Here is a 23679-nt window from a genome sequence, read left to right on the forward strand (position 1 = left end):
TGGGCGGGCGGGCCGGAGGCCGGGTCGCCTGAGCACGCGGCTTTCGGCGCCCTGACCCACGGTCGGCTGGTGGCTCTGCGGAGGGACACGGCGGGGGCTCCAAGCGGCCGCACGGCGGGGAGCGGCGGCGGCGGCCTCAGGTCCTGAGGTATCCTGGGTCGAGGCCTCTGGGGGCGGGGCCGGGCAGTCGGCGGGGCCTCCTCAACGTGGTACGCTGCGGTGAGCGCCCCCGGGGCGGACAGAGGTCACCCAGCCCTTCGCTGTGCGACGGTGTCATGCAAACCCTGTCTGTGGGGCGGTTTTCCAGCCTCCGCTCTGCCACCTTCACCCTTTGCTCTGCCCTTCCTTGGACGCCGGCCGGGAGGGGCCTGGGAGCCCCCGCGCTCGGACTTGCTTCGGAAACGCGCGGCGCCCTACTTCTCCTCGGGGACCGCGGGTCGCTCCCTACCGCCGCATTCGGGAGGTCCAGCCAGACTTCTCTCGAGAGCGCCGTTCTTATCTGTCAGCTCTGAAGGAAGGGGCAACCCACACCTGTTTAGGAGAAACGCCTCACTGGTAGTGTCTTGTGTTTTCTGGATTTTGGTATGGGATGGCTGGGGAGTCAACACGCTTTGTTCGTCCTTTCCCTTAAATTTCTACTGGAGAGTCGCAGGTACCTGCTTGCCACCCCAGACTAGGGTCACAACTGTGCCTGTGGACCTAAAATTGTTGATGCTTTGTGCCTCAGCACCTCCCACCTGAAGGGTGTAAAACGTGATCAGAAATACGTTTTCCATTATTCTTTACCAAAATTGATCCGTTTAAAAGCAGCTTTGGAAATAGGTTCACTAGCCTGCTTACTTGTCAGTAGACGCAGTTATATTAGCCAGTAGACTTCGCCTGGGGGAAAGGAACATTCGCAGCATGTACTTTACAATCGAGTCGAAATTCTAAATTGTGGGCACTAAACTTTCTGAGGTTGTTGACCAGTTATAAACTTTGGACCAAGGATGAAGTCTGTTTTTTTTTTTTTTTTTTTGTGGTACGCGGGCCTCTCACTGCCGTGGCCTCTCCCGTTGCGGAGCACAGGCTCCGGACGCGCAGGCCCAGCGGCCATGGCTCACGGGTCCAGCCGCTCCGCGGCACGTGGGATCCTCCCGGACCCCGGGGCACGAACCCCCGTCCCCTGCATCGGCAGGCGGACCCTCAACCACCGCGCCACCAGGGAAGCCCTGAAGTCTGTTTTTAATGAATGAGGATGAGCCATCCATTTCAGATGACTGTACTTGTATTTTTTTTTATTATATGCAGTGAGCTAAGTTGAGAATTAACTTCAATTCATTATTATTTTTTTTCGAGGTTGATTTTTTTTTTTTACCGTAGTGATGCATGCACCTTTGATACTTACCGCCCTCATAACACAAGTAAGACTACTTGAGTATGTGTCTGTAAATACTCTTTATGCATACAAAATAGCCAGTGATCCTTCCAAGAAAGTTTAAGCATCAAACCTAAAAATTCAACTAAACGTATTCTTATTTATTTCTCTAAACATAAATTAGTGGCCTGCCACAGCTGGCATGTGTAGAAAATCACTATGACGAAATGTCTCTTCCTCAGTGTGATTTAGTGGTACTTGTTACTTTTCACAGCGTATTGGGAAAATATATTTTTCCACATGGCATATTTTTACTTTTCTCTTGTTTATTTTTATAGTAGGTTGTTTTGCTCTCCACCTGAGTTCATTATTATTGACAACTGCAAAGGTTGTCCTAGAGATTGAATGTGTTATTGCGTATCCATGCATTTAGAACTGGCTAATTACATATCCATATATGCTGGTTCCAATGCTAAAGTTTCTTAAGATAGTTGCTGTTGTAATTTTATGGAAAAGGAATCTAATTTTGACTTTTTAAGAAATTTTCTCTTTAGATTAAAAGCCTCTTAACTATGTGCTTATACAAACTCTACCGTGAATTGATGTTGTGCATGAGATATAGAGAGATCACATTTTGTAGTTTTTATAAAAGTTAACTAGAAGTCAAGTAAATTCAGTTGAGAATATTTCTGAACCAGGTTCGTTTTGCCCAACTCCCAGCAAGACAAACACTGAGATGCTCAGGTTTGCAGCAAAGAGAGGGTTTATTCACAAGGCAGGCAAGTGAGGAGACAGGAAAACTAGTCCATCTATCCTAAAGCGAAGGGCTCTGGGTATTTATGGGATAAAGAATAAAGAAGTAGGGCGGTCTGAGGCTGGGGGAGTGTGGGGAAAGGTGATTGGAAAAGGGTGTAAGGCAGGTTACAGGTGAAATGGATTTAATGATTACCCACTGGTTTCAAGAATAGAGGAAGAACTCTTGAAGGTAGTAGTGATGGAGAGAGTAAATGGGCTAGATAAGAATATTTTAAAAGTTACCATTGGTGTTATTTTTCCCCACCATTGCCTGAGTAATAAATGGTTTTCTGGAAGTTGAATTAAAATAATAATAGTTGATAGTTTAGTACCTTCTGTGTGCCAAATTAAATGCTTTATACATTTGAACTCATTTAACTCTTACATTTCCAGTGGGATAGTTATATGATTATTTTTGTTTTATAGGTGAGGGGTAAGTAACTTGTCCAACGTTATGCAGCTGGGAAGTAGTGGCAGGCTAGGTTTTGGATCCAGGCAGCCTGACTCCAGAGACCAGACTCTATGCTAATGATGAAACAGTGCCAGTTTAAGGCCAGACTCAGAACTGGAAGTTGACCGAAACATAGTAGATTTTCAGAAAATGTTTTGATACTTTTTTTTTTTTTCTCGGTACGCGGGCCTCTCACTGTTGTGGCCTCTCCCCTTGCGGAGCACAGGCTCCGGACGCGCAGGCTAAGCGGCCATGGCTCATGGGCCCAGCTGCTCCACGGCATGTGGGATCCTCCCGGACCGGGACACAAACCCGTGTCCCCTGCATCGGCAGGCGGACTCTCAACCACTGCGCCACCAGGGAAGCCCTTGATACTTCTTAATGCTTGGGTTATTATGTTCAGAGAGAAAATAGCTGGATAAGGATGTTGTCTTGCTAGCATATGAACTCTAGCAAGACAGGGATCATCATTTTGTTCAGTGGTTTAACCCAGGTGCTTTGAACAGTGCCTGGCACATAGTGGGGTGGTAATGAATGAATGAATAGCCTAGAAAGGTTTTTAAAAATCCCATTTTTTTTTTTAAAGAAGATGTTGGGGGTAGGAGTTTTTATTAATTAATTTGTTTATTTTTGCTGTGTTGCATCTTCATTTCTGTGCGAGGGCTTTCTCTAGTTGTGGCAAGCGGGGGCCACTCTTCATCGCGGTGCGCGGGCCTCTCACTATCGCGGCCTCTTGTTGCGGAGCACAGGCTGCAGACGCGCAAGCTCAGTAGTCGTGGCTCACGGGCCTAGTTGCTCCGCGGCATGTGGGATCCTCCCAGACCAGGGCTCGAACCCGTGTCCCCTGCATTAGCAGGCAGATTCTCAACCACTGCGCCACCAGGGAAGCCCCCATTTTTTTTTTGAAAGGACATACAGGATTTATTTCAGCCCATTTATAAGATTTCTTTATGTGCTGTTTTGATTATTTGGTCCATTATTCACCCAGACTGGTTTAGATTTCTCCTGGTTTCTCCTGGGTTGGCCAAAAGTTCGTTTGGGTTTTTCCATAAGATGTTACACTTTTGTCAGTGAGAGAAAATGAAGTAGTAATTTGTAAGTTTTCTGGTCAGACTAAAGGCAAGCAACAGATTCAATAGATACCATCCCTTAAAGTGAGAGCACTCAGAGGTGGGTAATTTTAAGGTGTCATTTCTGTTGTGGAGTTGAAGATCACATTTTTTTTTTTTTTTTTTTTTTTTTTTTTTTTTGCGGTATGCGGGCCTCTCACTGTTGTGGCCTCTCCCGCTGCGGAGCACAGGCTCCGGACGCGCAGGCTCAGCGGCCATGGCTCACGGGCCCAGCCGCTCCGCGGCATGTGGGATCCTCCCGGACCGGGGCACGAACCCATGTCCCCTGCATCGGCAGGCAGACTCCCAACCACTGCGCCACCAGGGAAGCCCTGAAGATCACATTTTTGAAACATAAAAATTGTTTTTAAAATGTAGATATAATGTTATAGCTTCCTAGGAATGATAGTGTTCTTGGAGGTAGGAAAGAGAGGTGGTTGTAGAAGCTGTTTCTCCAGATAGTTTTGGAAGAACTGTTCATTCCGCCAGTCCACTCAGCCGAAGTGCCCCTACTGAAGTTTTATTGCCTTTTTTGAACACATAAGATATTATTGTTTAAAAGGTTTTTCCTGTAATAAAAAGTAAAGATTGCTTGAGAAATCTGTAAGTTTATATGTGTGATGATTAGTTTTATATGTCAACTAGACATGGCTATAGTACCTGTTTATCTAAGTGATACTGTGATGGTATTTTGAAAATGTGTTAACATCTGTAATCAATTGACTTTAAGGAGATTACCCTCCATAATATGTGTGGGCCTCAATCAATCAGTTGAAAGCCTAAATTTCAAACTGAGGTGCCTCAAGAAGAAAAAAATCTCAAGGCTGTGGCATCAGTTCTTTTTTTTTTAATTTATTAATTTAATTTATTTATTTTTCACTGTGTTGGGTCTTCATTGCTGCACGCGGGCTTTCTCTAGTTGCGGCGAGCTGGGGCTACTCTTCGTTGTGGTGCGCAGCTTCTTACTGTGGTGGCTTCTCTTGTTGTGGCGCATGGGCTCTAGGCGCACAGGCTTCAGTAGCTGTAGCATGCAGGCTCAGTAGTTGTAGCTCATGGGCTCTAGAGCACAGGCTCAGTAGTTGTGGTGCACGGGCTTAGTTGCTCCGTGGCATGTGGGATCTTCCCGAACCAGGGATGGAACCCGTGTCCCCTGCACTGGCAGGCAGATTCTCAGCCACTGCATGTGGTGTCAGTTCTTGTCTGAGTTTCCAGCCTGCAAATCCACTCTACACATTTCAGATGTGTAGCCCTCACAATTGTGTGAGCCAGTTCCTTAAAATAAATATATCTATTTAAATAAACAATCTAATAATAGATTTCCAATAGGTAGATATAGATATATGTATGTTTTTTCCTGTTGGTTCTGTATCTCTGGAGAACCCTGTCTGATTCAGATTTTGGTACTGAGAGTGGTTCTAGAGGAACAGAATCTTAAGGATGAATTTTCTGGATTGGTTATGACATTCCTGAAATTGGTTCTCTAATCTGATTAGATTTAAAGGCACTGTTGACTATTTTCAGTGGTAAAGAAGGCAGGCACTGTAGCCCACGATGTGATATGACAATAGAGATATGCAAAATACCACCATTGGATACTACTACTCAGATACTTATTGAAAGACCAGGTTCTGGATGATCATGTATTTGAAGATTTAAAACATTTTTGCCAGATGATGAAGAAGTATAATGAGACTGACTGGTTGCTCTGTTTTCGGAGAAAGGGGGGTGGGAGGTGGAGAATTATGAGCTCAGGTCTTGAAATTCCCAGCTCAAGCTCTGTATAAATGACCAGAAAGTTTCTATGTCTGCCCTTCTCACATAGATGCAGAGCTCAGATTGCTGAAAACCAAACTCTTATCCTGCACAGTGGCTGGATTACGATGCAAAATGAATTCCCATTCTAACAGGGTGTCTGCTGTTAAAATGAGAGCATTGACTGGGGAAGGTTGAGATCCTCAAATTTGGAATGGAGTATTGAACCCCTAAATTTTCATTAGTCTTCTTTGGCGGTAGAAACAGTCCTTCCACTCCTGTTTGAGGAAGTTAACCTGTAATGACCTTCCCTGAAGGCTAGGCATTGCTGATTGATTCTCCTCAAGAACTACCTCTACCACACTTCTTTGCTTCTAGACATATAACTAGATTCCCACCCTAACAAGCCCTCAAGGGTCAGCTACAAAGTGTGACCTGAGGGGGTGTGCCATACTCTTAAAAAATGGCAGGAATGTTTATTTGTTTATACACATGGTAATCTGGGGGATATGTTTAGGAATGGATATTAAGGATGTGGGATAATGGTGGAAGGAACATAAAGTTGGGCCGGGCTAAATGAATTGGTATAGGCCCACTAAGCAGAGATTCTTGATTCACTTTTATAGTTTGAGGGGTTAGAAAGGGCTCTCAACAGTTTGATTGGTTGGCTGAAGCATGGACCAAAAGGTGACCCACGCTAAATGAAGTTGAAATGCCAGACCTGCCTTGGTACACTAAAGAGGAAGGGGTCCAAAGGCTTAGGGAGACTGGAATGGTAGAGTGGATTTAACACATAAGACCAGCTCACCCACTCTGGGGGAGTCCAGAAGAGATACTTTTCACCATGACTGGGAGAATTAAGTTTGTGAGGGGAGCCCCAGCATCCATGAAGAGCTCTGTGATTGCTCTTCTCTGTGGGTCAGAAATTACAGTGACTGCTGCCACTAAACTGGGGATCCTTAAATGCAGTGAAGGTGATTGGAAATTGGGCAGATACTATAGAGAGACATATTTTCTTAATCGCATATGTATATGCTGAAGGAAAGAAGCCAGAGGAGAGGGCAGTTGGAGTACAGGAAAAGGAATAGCAGTAGAAAAATACAAGGAAAACTTGGTTGAGCAGAATTCTTGGAAAGCACAGGAAGAGTTTAGATCTAGAACACAGATGGAGGAATGGGCTTTGAATGGAGGGATAGTTCATTTTCTGAGGAGGCAGTTAACTGACCCTGAGATGGGTGTGGATGCAGGTAACTGGAAGGGAGAAGGCTGAAGTTGAGAAAATTCATCCCCTAATAATTTTGGTTCATTTTTAAGGGGAAGTGGGGGATAGCTTTATCTAATTATTCATTTAACAAATATTAGGTGCCTCCTATGTGCCAGCTAACCTTTGTTGTCGGCACCTGAGATGCAGCAGTGAACAAAACGGGAAAAAAATTCTGTCCTTGTCAGTCCTTAAATGGACTTAAATGATAATAATAAGTGAATAATAATTATCCTTAAACAATAATAAATAAGTGAGTCATGTAGGGTGTTAGACAATAAGTGCTATGGAAAAAGAAACAAATAGAGCAAGATAAGGAATATTGGGATGACAGGGCTGGAAGAGAAAGGATTGGGAGCAGTGACCCCATGGAGCGGGTACCATTTGAACAAAGACTTGTAGGAAGTGAAGGAGTTAGTCATGCAGATATCTGGAGAAAGACTCTTCCAAGCAGAGGGAACAGTTAATGCAGAGTTCTTAAAGCAGGGGCCTTTTTAGCATGTTGGAAGAGCTGCAGGGGGGCTAGTGTGGCTGGAGCAGAGTGAGCAAGGCACAGACTGAGAGTAGGTGATGTATTCAGAGAGGGAAAGGTAGAAGCTTGTGTAAGGCAGGGGTCCCCAACTCCCTGGCCTCGGACCATTACCGGTCCACGGCCTGTTAGGATCTGGGCCACACAGCAGGAGGTAGCGGCGGCGCAAAGCTTCATCTGCCGCTCCCCATCGCTCGCATTACCACCTGCACCTATCCCCACCCCCGACGCCCCGCCCCCAGTCCGTGGAAAAATTGTCTTCCACGAAACTGGTCCCTGGTGCCAAAAGGGTTGGGGACTGCTGGTGTAAGGCATTGTAGGCAGTTGTAAGGACTTACCTTGGGAGAAACTGGGGAGCTTTAAACAGAGGAGAGACACGATCTGATGTATACTTTATATTTTACCATCTGAAAGTGAAGTATGAGGCTTGAAGAGATTGGGAAAAGTGAGGTATGGTGGAGGAAGCTCATCTGATCGGAAACCATCATCGGTTGTCACAGCATTCAGAGCCTTTCTGCGATAGAATGATGTACCACCAATGTATGCTGGTACTAATTTACTCAGTTATGTGGCTTTTGTTAGTGCTCAGCTATGATTGTGGGATGTAGTTGTGGGAAAAACAGATGGTTGGACTGGCTCTGGATTAGATTTTGTGGTCTGGTGTTGCAGAAGGACAAAGTAGTAATTCAAGTAATGCACTGTAGAATCCAGGCTGGATAAAGACTTCAGAGTGAAACCAGGAGGAGCTGTTGGATTTGAAGGAAAAGGGGGGTAGAGTGGGACAAGGTCCTGGAACTAGAGTCCAGAGAGAGTAAAGGAGTGGAAGCTGGAAGAAAAAGAGGCTGAAGAGAGTGAGATAGTATAGTTTGAGGTCTTCAGTTGTGGGTCAGTAACAGATTATTTCAGTGACAAAGGTATGACCAGTGGAGTGTATTGCTAGAGAGGCTGGGATTTTGCATTTGTCAAACAAATGAAATAATGGCAGAAGTTTAGATGAAGGAAGACTATGAGCTTGGTTTGACCAGGTCAGTAGATGAGACGACGAAGAAAGAAAGCTAGAATTAATTATTGACCCAGCATATTAAGTGCTAGATACTATACTTTATCTCATTTAATCATATAAATACAATATGATAAAAGTGTATTTAACCCCATTTTAGGAATGAGGAAAAGAGCTAAGTAAAGTAATTCCAGAAAGGGTCAGAACTAGTCTTTCTGATTGTAAGCTTGGATTCTTCTTATTGCAATGGGATAACACCTGCCACAGCCCAAAAGGAAGTGGGTGGAAGTCTGGAACCACGTGGATTCTGGACCAGTGTTACCATAACAAATCACCCAGACTTGCCTTGTTGAACTTAGAGCCTCTGAAAAGAGATAAAAAAGAGAAACATTTTGTGTAAATTAATATATTTGTGTAGTAATTTTGGAAAATTTGATTTTCTTTACAAGCTGGGGAAATCAGTGAGTCATTAATGAAATTCCTTGGGAATTCACTAGGGGGCATAATTTAACCTTTTCTGAAGATTAGAAATTTAACAATGGCTTCATCATTGCCTCAGCTTTAGTGGCTCAATTTTGGTAATAGAAAGCTTAAAAGCAGAATAGATTGAAGAAGATGGATTATATAATAGAAGTTAAGTTGAAGCCATCCAGTGCCTTAGGGAGCAGGAAAGTAACAGCCCAGAAAGTGCTGCAAATAAATTTGCATACTGTTACTTTTCTAAACAGCAAACTAAATTTGATTTGAAACAGCAGTCAAGGTGTGATTAAGAGAGAGATCAAAATGAATAAATTAGAATATTAATCTGTTGGAAGGAGAAAATTTGAATTTCCTCCTGTTTGGTGGTAATTGAGGACTTTGTTTAAGTAGAGGCAATTCTTTCCTTCATTTATCCTTTTTATTATGTTTCAACCTGATGAGTTCTGTGTTTATCCTGTCCTCATACCTGTACTTCAAGTTAAGGTTATACTATGTATCAGTTGTATTGGGTTAGGCCACAGTGTACTGTCTTTAAAGAAATTAATGAATGGACTATTTTAGCGAAGTTTAGGTTTATAGAAACATGGCGCAGAGATAGTACAGAGAATTCCCCTCTTATCCACCCCACCCACCCACACACTGTTTCCCCCATTATTGACATCTTGTATTAGTGTGGTACATTTTTTAGAATTGACGAACAATATCAATACATTATTAACTAAAGTTCATAGTTCACATTAGGGCACACTCTTTGTGTTGTATATTTATTTTTGTGGGTTTTAGCAATTGCATAATGACATTTATCCACCATTACAGTATCATACAGAATGTTTCACTGCCCTAAAAATGTCCTGTGCTCATCCCTTCCCTCCCCCCCGCCCCGGAAACCACTGATCTTTTTACCACTGATCTCTATAGTTTCACCTCTTCCAGAATGTCACACCTCTTCCAGAATGTTGGAATCATACAGTATATCAGTTTGTTTATCCACTCATCTATTCAAGGACTTCTTGGTTATGTCCAGTTTTTGGCAATTATGAATTAAGCTGCTGTAAACATTTGTGTGCAGGTTTTTGTGTGGATGTAAATTTTCAGCTCATTTTGGTTAAGTACCTAGGAGTGCTATTGCTGACTCATTGTAAGCCTATGTTTAGCTTATATGAAACTGCCAAACTGTCTTCCAAAGTGACTGTACCATTTTGCATTCCCACCAGCAATGAATGACCGTTGCTGTTGTTCCACAACCTCCGCAGCATTTGGTGTTGTCAGTGTTTTGGATATTAGTCATTCTAATAGATGTGTAGTGGTATCTTGTTTTAATTTGCAATTCTCTGGAGACATGCTGATGAGCATGAACATCTTTTTTTTCGATTGAGATATAATTGACATGTAACATTGTATTAGTTTCAGCTGTATAACATAATGATTCAGGTATTTGTATATATTGCAAAATGATCACCACAGTCTAGTTAATATCCATCATCTCACATAGTTACAGAATTTTTTTCTTGTGATAAGAACTTTTAAGATATACTTTCCTAGTAACTTTCTTTTTTTTTTAAATTTTTTTTATTAGTTTCTGCTTTATAACAAAGTGAATCAGTCATACATATACATCCGCTCCCACATCCCTTCCCTCATGCATCTCCCTCCCTCCCTCCTAGTAACTTTCAAATATACAATGCAATATTAATTATAGTCACCATGCTGTGCGTTGCATCCTCATGACTACTTATGTATTTTATAACTGGAAGCTTGTACCTTTTGAACACCTTCATCCATTTCACCATGCCTTCTTCCCTCACCCCCCTGCCCTCCCCAGCAACCACCACTCCATTCTTTGTATGTACAAATTTGAGTTTGGGTTTTTGTTGTTGTTGTTTTTAAGATTCCACATATAAGTGAGATCATACAATATTTTTCTTTTCCTTTCTGACTTACTTTGTTTAACATAAAGCCCTCAAGGTTTTATCCGTGTTGTTGCAAATGGGAAGATTTCCTTCTTTTTTTTTTTTTTAAATTGAGGTATAGTTGATGTAGTGTGTAAGTTTTAGGTGTACAACATAGTGATTCACAATTTGTAAGGTTACATTCCATCTATAGTTGTTATAAAATATTTGCTATATTCCCTGTGTTGTACAGGATATCCTTGTAGTTTATTTATTTTATCCATTGTAGTTTGTACCTCTTAATCCTCTACCCCTATCTTTCCCCTCCTCCCTTCCCTCTCCCAACTAGTAACCACTAGTTTGTTCTCTGTGGGTGTTTCTTTTTTGTCATATTTACTAGTTTGTTCTTTTTAGATTCCACATATAAGTGATACCATACAGTATTTGTCTTTCTGTGATTTATTTCACTTAACCTGATATCCTGCAAGTCCATCCATGTTGTTGCATATGACAAAATTTTGTTCTTTTATGACTGAGTAGTATTCCATTTATATATACCACATCTTCTTTATCCATTCATCTGTTGATAGACATTTAGATTGCTTCCATATCTTAGCAATTGTAAATAATGCTGCAGTGAATGTTGGGGTGCATGTATCTTTTTGAATTTTTTCAATATTTTTCATGTTTCATGTTTTCATTTTTTTCAGATATATACTTAGGAGTGGGATTGCTGGGTCATATGGTAGTTCAATTTTAGTTTTTTTGAGAAGCCTCCCATACTGTTTTCCACATTGGCTGCACCAATTTACATTCCCACCAGCAGTGTACAAGGGTTCCCTTTTCTCCATATCCTCGCCAACCTTTGTGCATTTGTCTGATGATTAACAGTGTTGAGCATCTTTTCATGTGCCTGTTGGCCATCTGTATGTCTTCTTTGGAAAAATGTCTGTTCAGGTCTTGTGCCCATTTTGTAATTGGGTTGTGGTAGTTTTTGTTGTTGTTTGATATTGAGTTTTATGAGCTATTTATATATTTTGGATATAACGCCTTATCGGTCACATCATTTGCAAATATTTTCTCCCATTCAGGAGGTTGTCTTGTTCATTTTACTGATGGTTTCCTTTGCTGTGCAAAAGCTTTAAGTTTAATTAGGTCGCATTTGTTTATTTTGTGTTTTTTTTCTTTTTTGCGGTACGCGGGCCTCTCACTGTTGTGGCCTCTCCCGTTGCGACGTGCAGGCTCAGCGGCCATGGCTCACGGGCCCAGCCACTCCGCGGCACGTGGGATCCTCCCGGACCGGGGCATGAACCCGTGTTCTCTGCATCGGCAGGCAGATTCTCAACCACTGTGCCACCAGGGAAGCCCCCATTTGTTTATTTTGCTTTTATTTCCTGTGCTTTAGGAGATGGAGCCAAAAAAATAATGCTGCAATTTATGTCAAAGAGTGTTCTGCCTGTGTTTTCCTCTAAGAGTTTTATAATATCTGGTCTTACATTTGGGTATTTAATCCATTTTGAGTTTATTTTTGTATATGGTGTTAGAGAATGTTCTAATTCTTTTACATGTAGCTGTCCAGTTTTCCAGCACCACTTACTAAAGGGACTGTCTTATTTCCATTGTATATTCTTGCCTTCTTTGTTGTAGATTAATTGACCATAAGTGCAGGGGTTTATTTCTGGGCTCTCTATTTTGTTCCACTGATCTATGTGTCTCTTTTTGTGCCAGTACCATGCTGATTGATTATTGTAGTCTGAAGTCAGGGACTGATTCCTCCAACTCTGTTCTTTCTCAAGATTGTTTTGGCTATTTGGGGTCTTTTGTGTTTCCATACAATTATTGAAATTATTTTTTCTATTTCTGTGAAAAATGCCCTTGGTATTTTGATAGAGATTGTGTTGAATCTGAAGATTGCCTTGGGTAGTATGGTCATTTTAACAATATTTTTCCAATCTATGAACATGGTATATCTTTCCATTTGTTTGTGTCATCTTCAGTTTCTTTCATCAGTGTTCAAGTACAGGTCTTTTACCTCCTTAGATATGTTCTCAGCCCCCTTCTCTCTCTCTCTTCTCCTTCTGGGACCCCTATAATGTGAATATTAGTCCACTTGATGTTGTCCCAGAGGTCTCTTAAACTGTTCTCATTTCTTTTTATTGTTTTTTTCTATTTCCTGTTCAGAACAGTGATTTCCACTACTCTGTCTTCCAGCTTGCTGATCCATGCCTCTGTATCACTAAGTATACTGTTGATTCCTTCTAGCGTATTTTTCATTTGTTATTGTATTCTTCATTTCTGTTTGGTTGTTCTTTATATTTTCTAATTCTTTTTTAAAGCTTCTAACTTATCTCTCCGTGCATCCATTCTTCTCCTGAGTTATTTGATCATCTTTATGATAACTGCCCTAACTTTTTTTTTTTTTTTTTTTTTTTTTGCGGTATGCAGGCCTCTCACTGTTGTGGCCTCTCCCATTGTGGAGCACAGGCTCCGGATGCACAGGCTCAGTGGCCATGGCTCACGGGTCCAGCTGCTCCGTGGCATGTGGGATCTTCCCAGACTGGGGCACGAACCCATGTCCCCTGCAACGGCAGGTAGACTCTCAACCACTACGCCACCAGGGAAGCCCTGCCCTAACTCTTTATCAAGTAGATTACCTGTTTCCACTTTTAGTTCTTCTGGGGTTTTATCTTGTTCGTTCATTTGGAATGTGTTCCTCTCTTGCCTCATTTTGCCTAAGTTGCTGTTTTTGTTGTAACATAACTGATAAGTTAGTTACATTTCCTGATCTTGGAGAAGTGGCCTTTTGTAGGAGACAAACTATGTGTCCCAGCAGTGTACTTCCCTTTCATCACCCTAGCTTTCTAGGGCTTCCCCCTATGAGGGCTGCATGGGTCCTGCTGTTGTAGTGGGCTGACTATGTGAACAGTCTGGTAGGCTTGGTTGGCCCCTGGTCTGGTTGGTTGCCAGGCCCTGCCTTGTATGGAGGCTGCTGGCCACTGGTTGGCAGGACCAGGTCACATGGTGGCTGACTGCAGAACCCAGGAGGCCCTGGGGCTAGGGCTGGCTCACTGGTTAGTGGAGTCAGGGTCCAGGAGACTCTGGGGCTGCTGCTCACCCACTAGTGGGTGAAGGTACGTCCTGGGGTTAGTGCCAGCCTATTGGCAGACAGAGCCAGGTCCTGGAGTCTGGTTGCAGGGCCGGGTCTCAGAGCTAGTGTCAGATAGCTGGTGGATGGGGCTGGTTCCTGACACAGTTGGGTATGGGGTCTGGGGTGTCGTGAAGCTTGTGTTGTCCTGCTAGTGGGCAGGCCCCAAGAAAATTCCAATATCTGTTAAATTTTCCTTGGAGTTTCTTATCTAGCCTGTGGAGCTCAGGAGCTTCAGTAGGAATAAGTGCCTATGTTGTGACTGGTGGGGAACTGGCAGTTAGGCAAAGTAGGACCAACATTCACAGAGATTTTGTTTTCACTGTTAGGGCTTCTGTGGCTGTGCCCTATGAGCTGGAGGAGGTGGGGGCAAACCAGAGGCTCCATTCCTCTCACTCCTGCTTTAATCTGAGCAACTTTGCTTCTATTTATTTCCTTTGTTGGACTTCCAAATAAGAATTTGTTTGACAAAAGAGTTACTTTGAATTCACATAATAGAGAACCAAGTTTTGCTATTGAAATTTGTTGCTTCAACTCTAACTTTTTAGCCGTTTTTTTAATTTCTTATGTAAGAACAAAGTATAAATTAGTTAATTTTTGCAGCTATTGTACTTCTAGTGCTGCTTGAATGTTTTAGGCTTCCAGGTGTTAGGAACAGAAACATACTCATATAACCTTGAGCAGTATGGGTTTGGTAAGGATATAGAGGGAGGAAAGGAGTCTCATAAACTAACTCATTTGGCCTCATGGAACTGGAATTTCAGGATATAGTGGCCCTAGAATCCCAACAGCACTCTAATATTTGTGCTTTCTCACTGTCATTTGTTTCCAGTCCATCTACCCTCCCCTTCACTCCTTTAACTCAGCTCCCCTCTCCCTATCCCCATCCCTATCCCTCTCCCTCATGGTTCCCACTGCTTCCTTATGCCTTTCCTCTTTTTTAAAAAAATTTATTTATTTTTGGCTGTTTTGGGTCTTTGTTGCGGCATGCGGGCTCTCTCTAGTTGCGGCGAGTGGGGGCTACTCTTCGTTGCAGTGCGTGGGCTTCTCATTGTGGTGGCTTCTCTTGTTGCAGAGCACGGGCTCTAGGCATGCGGGCTTCAGTAGTTATGGCACGCAGGCTCTAGAGCGCAGGCTCAGTAGTTGTGGCGCACGGGCTTAGTTGCTCCGTGGCACGTGGGATCTTCCTGGACCAGGGCTCGAACCCGTGTCCCCTGCATTGGCAGGCGGGTTCTTAACCACAGCGCCACCAGGGAAGCCCCTATGCCTTTACTCTTGACCACTGTGTCTTCACTTTACTTTGCTCTGCCTCAGGACTACGTGGGAGGCTCCTGACTTTCAGACATGTGTGTTACTGCTTCCTCATGCCTGGTCCTGAGCCCTGTCTCTGAAAGGTTAGATATTAGGGAATTGATTCGTTACAGTTTCATATAAATTTTAAATTTTGGGCCAGACCCATCCTAAGCAACTGTTTATCCTATAGAATCTCCTTTTGGCTCAAGCACTGATCCTCAGACTTTACCACTGCAAATAAGGTCAATAGGCTATTTTGCTTACTTATAGTAATAACTTGTAACATTTCCTGAGCACTTGCTGCATGCTAGGTATTTTCTAAACCTTTTACATGTATTCATTCATTTTATCCTTGCAACAGCCCTATGAAGTAGGTTCTATTATTAACTCCATTTTACAAATTGGAAACCAAGGCATAGAGAGGCTGATAAACTTGTCCAAAGGTCACATAGTTTATAAGTAAGGTTTTCAGAATTTGAACCCAGGCAGTCTGACCTCTCAGATTCCAAGCTTTCCATTTTAAGTTAGACGCTATAGCCTGCTCACTAAAATTAAGTAGGTCATTAAAAGAACCAGGCTTTGCTTAGAAATTATTCTAAGCAATTCAGAACAGTGCCCTCATCTCTAGAATGAAAGTTTCATGCTGCAAGAGCAGGAAAATAATGTGTCACCGTTCTGTAGGAAATAAGCTAAGTCTCATGATTTAAATATTTATTACTGGAATTACTGTATTTCACTGGAAGAAATTCAAGATTAAGTTCTTCAGATTCTCCATGTGTATCAAATATTTTAGGGGCCTGTTAGTTCACAGCTTCTTCAGACCCACTCATTCACCTGTCCAGATATAGCTGACTTGATCTGGGTAGACAGAGCTTAAGTGGAATGGCGCCTCCATAATTGGCCAGTAACCAGAAACTTTTATCTTTAATTGAAAATATGAGCAGACTAGTAAAATCAAGAAATGGAAGCTGCCAGTGAGCTAAGGCCATTATACACAGGTGCTAGCTGTGAGACAAGAAAATTTCTACTTTGACATTGTATGTTCCTGAAGCCTGTTCACTCCAGAATATTGAATATACTACTCAGTGTCCTGCCCTCTACTTTTATTTGCACTCATCTGAAGTAGGTTTGTTCCTTGAAATCGCATGAGTCTTAATGTGTATGTCACCAGTATTGTGATTGGATACCTTTGGGAGTCTAGCCATCACCCACCCATTTAAATTTAAATTGATTTAATTTTAGTTTTTGATGTAAAATTTGACTCATTTTTCGGGCCCTATGTTTCCTTAGGGAGCTTTGAACATGTGCCTTGTATGTCTTGGTTTGCTGAAAATTGGCACTGTCTCTTCCTTCTACAAGTGGCCATGTTAGCTTAGTGATCCAGTTTGGGCCTGGGATTAAACTAGGTTTGAATCCCAGCTCCTCCACTCAGCAGTTGAGTGACATTGGGTAAGCTATTTCCTCTCTCTGGTACAGTGTCGTCAAATGTAAAGTGATGACAATGGTCCCTCTTTCATAGGGTTGTTACGAGAATAAAACGAGTTAATACATGTAAAATGTTTGTAAAGCACCAACCACATAGTAAGGGCTCAAAATCAAAAACATCTTACCATTATGATGATGATGGTTATGATAGATGATATTATTGCTGCCATGCTGCATCTGGCACTGAAGCCATTTGATGGGCTTCGAGAAATGGTTCTTAAGTTCATATTGTCGGGTGTGACTTGACTGCAGGACATTCTGATTTATTAGGTCTAAGAGAGTCCAGGAATCTGTTTTCAAACCACCTCCACTCCCCCCACAACATCCCCAGCTCCCCATGATTCGGAACAAAAGATAACATACTGTGATTCCATTTATATGAAGTGTCCAGAATAGACAAGTGTAGAGACAGAAAGTACATTAGTGGTTGCCTGGGACTGGGAGGGTGAGGGAATGGGCAGTGACTGCAGTAGATGTGGAGTTTCTTTTGGGGGTGATGAAAATGTTCTAAATTTAGATTGTGGCGATGGTTGCACAACTGTGAATATACTAAAAATCAGTGAATTTTACACCTTGAATAAGTGACTTGTATAGTATGTGAATTATATCAATAAAGATGTTTTTAAAAATGGGAGGGGAATAGTTGAAACCGGGGGAAAGGATGCAAACTGGAAGCCTGGAAAGAGGTTTTTTAAAAAATCCTTTTCCTTTTTATTCACTAACACAAACACATAATAATCCAGTTATCTGAAAGTTAGACTTCTGGGAACTTCACCTCCTGGGAAACTGCCCTGTAAAGGAAATAAGTTTAAAAGAGAAAAAGAAAGCCTTTTGAGTTCAGAAAACACCTGTACTAACGCCAGGGACAGGAATCATTCAAAGGTAACGAATGGTGCTGGAGAAAAGCTTCAAAATAAATTCAACTAAAATAGAGACCAAAAAATTCATAGTAAAAGTTTCTAAATGAATTTTTATATTTGACAGATTTTAGATTATAATTCCAACTGAGCTAATTCTTAGAATAAATAACCAGTTGGTGTTTTTTCCCCTTGGCGTAGGCATGGCACAGATTTATACATAAAATAGAGGTGGTAGGAGAGCACAATAAGATATCCTTTACTTACTGTCTGACTCACAACAAAAAAATAAGTCAGTTTTGTAAAAAATAATTACGGACTTAATCATTTCTCTGAATGGCCTTAGTCATTTAGTGTTTAAATCATTCTTTATTTGAAGCACATGTCATTACCCTGTAGCTTTCTCTTTGGTTATTAACTGGTCTGAGTCTTCTGTCACTTTTCACTGGCTTTGCTTTGATTCAGCCATCTCCAGTATCACCTTTAAAGGCTTCCTGGGAGCCTGTTTGTTTTGCAAGATTTGCAGTTTCATTTCACAGCTCATTTGCCTTGTGTTGTTGGATCATCTGTGAGAGCCTGATAGAAGCTAAGTTAATTATTAGGAAGAGACGAGTCTGCGATTAATTTTATAAGGAGACAGTTTATTAGTAGTTGTTTTTAAATGACAGCTTTGTATCCCAGGTAACAAACATTCATGTAAAATGGTGTATCTGTATTTGTTGGAGTGCTGATTTACTGAGGTGCTAACTCAAAACTTGTGATTCTTATTAAGTACACAGTTTATAAAAAATAAGATCATCTGTTCTCAATGTATTAGAATTGGAGAGGTAGCTGGTGCAAGGTGCAGGTGAAGATTAGGGGTTAGGTGGCACTGCCTGATGTTGAGGGAAGGGAACTGATTTGCTATATAATAATGCATACAATAATTCTATTTTACCAGTGAGGAAACTTTGTGTCTAGAGAGGCTAAGTAATTTGCTCAAAATACCACTATTAACTCAGTTGGGCCCATCTTATTTCAAAGTCTATGTTTTTTTAAAATTATACTGTCCTGTCTTTTTTTTTTTGCGGTACGCGGGCCTCTCACTGTTGTGACATCTCGCATTGCAGAGCACTGGCTCTGGACGCGCAGGCTCAGTGGCCATGGCTAACGGGCCTAGCCGCACTGCGGCATGCGAGATCTTCCCGGACCGGGGCATGAACCCGTGTCCCCTGCATCGGCAGGCGGACTATCAACCACTGCGCCACCAGGGAAGCCCCTCTATCCTGTCTTTTTAACAAAGTTTTAGCTATCTGGAAAAGTCTGTTCTCACCAGTTAATAACATGTAATTTCCAGTTTTATATAATTTAGTCTAAAAGCATTATAGAATAAATGATATTGATGTCAACTATTCATCAGACCTTAATTTTTTTTTTTTTTTTTTTTTGCGGTACGCGGGACTCTCACTGTTGTGGCCTCTCCCGTTGCGGAGCACAGGCTCCGGACATGCAGGCTCAGTGGCCATGGCTCATGGGCCCAGCCGCTCCGCGGCATGTGGGATCTTCCTGGACCGGGGCACGAACCTGTGTCGCCTGTATCGGCAGGTGGACTCTCAACCACTGCGCCACCAGGGAAGCCCTAGACCTTAATATTTTAATAACTAACACTTATATGATGCTTGTTAGTTTACAAAAGCACTTTTTCATCATAAATTTCATATAATTCCTATAAAAACCTATGAAGTAATCCTTGTTTTACTAGTGGGTTTAGGCTTCAAATCTAAAAGACAGTTGCACAGAATTATGACCCCAAAACATTAGGGCCCAGCTCTTTAGCTTCCAGATCTGATTTTTCTGTTATACTACACTGCTTCTTTGTAGAATGACAGAAGCCCTACAAATATCCCTTTTGTGGCAATAAAATAGCCCGAAAATCTTACTGTCCATGATGTCTGTTGGACTGGTTTACTATATCATATTTAAATGATGTGTTTTAATGAAATTCTAAAATTGTGGTATGGTAGAACTATATACCTTAACATTAATTTCTGTGGATTTGATAACAATGTCTATCCTTTTACTTCGTAATAGTTAATGATATATGTTTAAGTAGATTGGTTTATAATGGAAATCTATGTATAATCTAATTTTTTTTAATCTAGTCTCTATAGAAGCTGAAATCCATCAATCTTCGTTCTTCAAAATGCAATGGAATGTACCAAAGACTGTATTCCGACTGGCACATAGGACATGCATGGAACCAGATAAAGCTGGTCTTTTGGGACACTGTCAAAACATGAAGGGACCATTACTTTTGTATACCTTGGAATCCAGAGTGGTTTGGGTACAGGGCCCTCAGAAACGATGGCTGCACTTACCTGCTGCCCAGTGTGTTGCAAAGGAAAGGAAGCCATTCATTGCTCACCCACCCCAACCAGGGGTCCATAAACAGTGGGAGCAGGATATCTTATCCAAGAGGGTTCTGTCATCCAGTGCTACATCCCCAGGAACTCCCTCTGAAAAAAAGGAAGAACCTGATCCTTTACAAGACAGATCAATTAGTCTTTATCAACGATTTAAGAAAACATTTAGACAATATGGAAAAGTTTTGATTCCAGTGCATCTAATAACTTCTGGTGTTTGGTTTGGAACGTTTTATTATGCAGCCATAAAGTAAGTTTTTGCTTGATTGAGTGCCTTTCCCTGTTTTATCAGAATGTTAATTGTACTAATGAAAGCCTTTAAGTAGTTTTTTAAATGCTTTAATGTCTTCAATTGGTAGAGGATGACTATTTTTCATAGCAGTTTTCCACATTTTAATAACAGTAGCTAACATTTGCTTACTGTGTACAGCAGGTATTATGCCAAAATTTTTATAACTGTATCATCTCATTTAATTCTCACAGCAACCGTATGAAGCAGGCAGTGCAATTATTCCCAGTTTATTAATGAGAAAACATTAAGCAAGAATAAGTCAAAATAACTTAGTTTTCCCCAAAATAACTCAGAATCTGATTTCAAACCTTAATCACTATGCAACATATAGGATAGCACAGGAGTAAAAATTATAGCTTCCAGAGATTTGGCAGCACCATGAGTTAGTTCCGTACTTATATGTTTCTTACAGTGTTTATCAACGTGAAAAGATAACTTATTTTGCAATGTGTATGGTTTTGGTTGGAAATTAGTAAGATTTTGCAAAGCCTGGCTTGTATCTGTTGTAGACACAAAAATGAACAAATTACAGACTTAGGCTTTAATGTTACATCTGATGAATGTCAAGGGTAAGGTCTTTTGTTCTGATCAGAAGTTGATTTGTTGTGCACTTAAAATCTTGTTAAGGGGGAGGGTATATCTCATGTTAGGTATTTTTTACTACAATAAAATAAATGTTTTTTAAAAAGTTAATTTAGTGGTCCTAGCCTCCAGGTATTATAAAACATAGAATTTCTAAATGTACCTTTCTTGTTAATTACTGTTCCTTTCTTTTAAAGTGAGTTGTATCATTCACACTGTTTTAGGAGCAGGAGTACAAGTAGAAAACAGATTCCCAGTGATTTCCAGTTTCTTTCTGCCACCAGCAGAACTGAGTGTGCCAGCGTGTGCCTGTCCCGAGTGCTCTGTGGCTTTTCTTGCTGTGGCCTGGGTGTGACCTACGAACAGTATGCTCACCATCCTGCAGGCAGTGAGATGCACAGTGAAGACCACTTTGATGTTTTTGTAAACTCCCCTGATGGGTTTAGAATTATTTTATACTTTCCAAAAGTCCACTGATTTTCAGTTTTTGGTTATATTTAATGGTTTGTTAGTAAGGTATTAAATATTTTAATGTAAAGCTCACTCATTGGAAAAAGCTTATCATTTATTAAATTAAAAGATGATGGAATGGAGACTATTCTTATTCTTGGGAAACATGGGATTAGAAATGTTTCTTTACAAAAGTTCTATTGAATAAAAGGATTTTTTTTAACCTTGTGTAATTGATGCTGTTCTGTTTCTTTTCATATCTTTCTATTTAGTTCTTGTTATTCAGTTATTTCCTTCTTCATTATGTATTATTATTTTCTTTAAGAATTCCTTTCTTTGCAGAGATTCTTATATGTGCATTTTATGGAATTATCTTTTTGTTTATTAATGACATTTTCTGGACATATATAAAAATATTTATAGAATCTTCAGAACTGCCCTTAGTTTTTTAACAGAGCCTAAAATCATGTACCATTTTGCATAAAAATTTCATAGGCATTCAGTTCTTCTATTTAATGAATAGTTTTCTACATATTGAATTTTCTTTTTTGAGGCGTTTAGGATTTTTCTGATTCGGTGTTGTGGATGATGATGAGTTTCTTCCATGTTTCTTTTGCCTTCGCTAGGTTGTCTTTAATAAGCATTCAGCCTCCTGGCCTCAGGGGGAGAAATCTAAGTTTTTAATAATTGAATATGAGATTCTTATTTAGACTATAAAAAAGAGTACTTTTGTTCCTTTTACTTTTCTTTGCCTTCAGTAAAAGAGTTCTGGAACCCAAAACACAGACCTTCAAATAACCTAGTAATATTAATTAGACTTAGGACGTTTTCGGTGGTGTCTGCACTGATGCAGTTGTGGTGACGTTCTGCTGTCCCCTGTGGAGTGCACCTTTCTTGGTTTTGTCCTTCTCCCTCTTTTTTCTGTGAATGCCTGTGTGTAAATGTGGTGGGACTGTCCACTTTAAAGTCAGATACCTTGTCCATCACCGCCTGCCTTTGGCTCTTTGTCAGCATGGAAATTTGGTTCCCAGACCCAGCTCTGCTGCCCCACCATGACCACTGGTCCAGTTCTGTTACAGCATCACATAGCTAAGTTATATTAGGTAGGATCTGTTGCTTTCCAGAACAGTCCCTAATGTTTTTTTAAATCCTTAATGCTTGAGAAATTGAAAGTTGATTTGTTCTAAGGGAAGTGATACTTAGAAAATATTAGTGTATGTTTGCATGGCAGTGTATCTTTCACTGTGAGATGATTTTATTGTGATATTGGAGTTGATTGTGTTAAATACAGGTTTTCAATTCAACTGACTAGAGGCTGGGTTTATTTTATTTGGTTTTAGCTGGAAAAAGTTCGTTCTCTGTTATTTGCTTGTTGCCTACTTACTATTAAAAGAAAAGGGAAAACATAGTTTGTAACTTGAGGGACAGCTAGCATTACTGCCTCTCAGCACCACAGAGCAAAATGCCATTCTGTATTTAGTTAATGCAGTGATGAAGATCTCAGGCTTTTGAAACATTTTATTTCAGGAAGATCTAAATTGTGCGTCCTCATAGATTTTATTTATTTATTTATTATTATTTTTTTAATTTATATTATATTTTTGGCGGCATTGGGTCTTTGTTGCTGCGCACGGGCTTTCTCTAGTTGTGGCCAGCAGGGGCTACTCTTCCTTGTGGTGAGTGGGCTTCTCATTGTGGTGGCTTCTCTTGTTGTGGAGCATGGGCTCTAGGCACACGGGCTTCAGTAGTTGTGGCGCATGAGCTCAGTAGTTGTGGCTTGTGGGCTCTAGAGCGCAGGCTCAGTAGTTGTGGCGCACGGGCTTAGTTTTAGTTGGTCTGCAGCATGTGGGATCTTCCCAGACCAGGGCTCGAACCCGTGTCCCCAGCATTGGCAGGCGGATTCTTAACCACTGCGCCACCAGGGAAGTCCATACATTTTATTTTAAACTAAGCTTTGTTGTTGCTTCTCTCTGGAAAAGTTGCAGAGATCTTTCATCTTCTAACAAGAAGTTCTCTGTTTGGTCAAATGAAGCTCTTTGATGATGGCTTTGTCTCTATGTTTAGATGCCTTGTGTTTGGGCCTCAAGTTTCTAAAGTTACAGATCCATTCTGAGACACAGTCCTGACTGGTTTTCACTGCACTTCATCCAGACTGTGGATGTACTTTTGCATCATTTGGAACATCCATAAAGCTGGTGGTTTATGAAGCACAGGTTTCTCTCAGGCTGAGGGAACTTTTGTGACAAAAGTGGATATTACTGTTTGGATCAGACCCTCATTAATGCTTCATATTTAATAACTCCAAAGGAAATGAAAGTTATTTTTTAAAAGTTAAGTCATCAAATCAATAGTTTAGAAAAAAGTGGGACCAGGTGGTTGCTTCTTTATTTTACACAGGATACTTGCGCAAGATATCTTGGTCATTATTGTTTGTTTCTATGATAGTTTTTTTTTTTTTTTGCGGTACGCAGACCTCTCACTGTTATGGCCTCTCCCGTTGCAGAGCACAGGCTCCAGACGCTCAGGCTCAGCGGCCATGGCTCACAGGCC

General features: G+C 41.2%; 1 protein-coding gene across 7 annotated transcripts in view; it reads left to right on the top strand.

The window, feature by feature from the left end:
- The first annotated feature begins 44 nt into the window (after window positions 1–44).
- Window positions 45–23679, top strand: part of FAM210A (family with sequence similarity 210 member A) — a 40328-nt gene continuing 16693 nt past the window's right edge. For 6 of the 7 annotated variants that reach the window (XR_014017369.1, XR_014017370.1, XR_014017371.1 and 3 more), the window contains exons 1-2: window positions 45–148; window positions 19545–20055. Coding sequence is in view for 1 of the 7 variants with exons in the window: in XM_081252968.1 (XP_081109094.1) it covers window positions 19586–20055 (470 nt within the window). In the remaining 6 variants the exon portion in view is untranslated. The remainder of the gene's footprint in view (window positions 149–19544; window positions 20056–23679) is intronic. The other variant, XR_014017374.1, reaches the window with a different exon arrangement.

This window comes from Mesoplodon bidens (genome assembly GCF_964165515.1).
Source record: "Mesoplodon bidens genome assembly, chromosome: 13".
NCBI classification, from domain to species: domain Eukaryota; kingdom Metazoa; phylum Chordata; class Mammalia; order Artiodactyla; family Ziphiidae; genus Mesoplodon; species Mesoplodon bidens.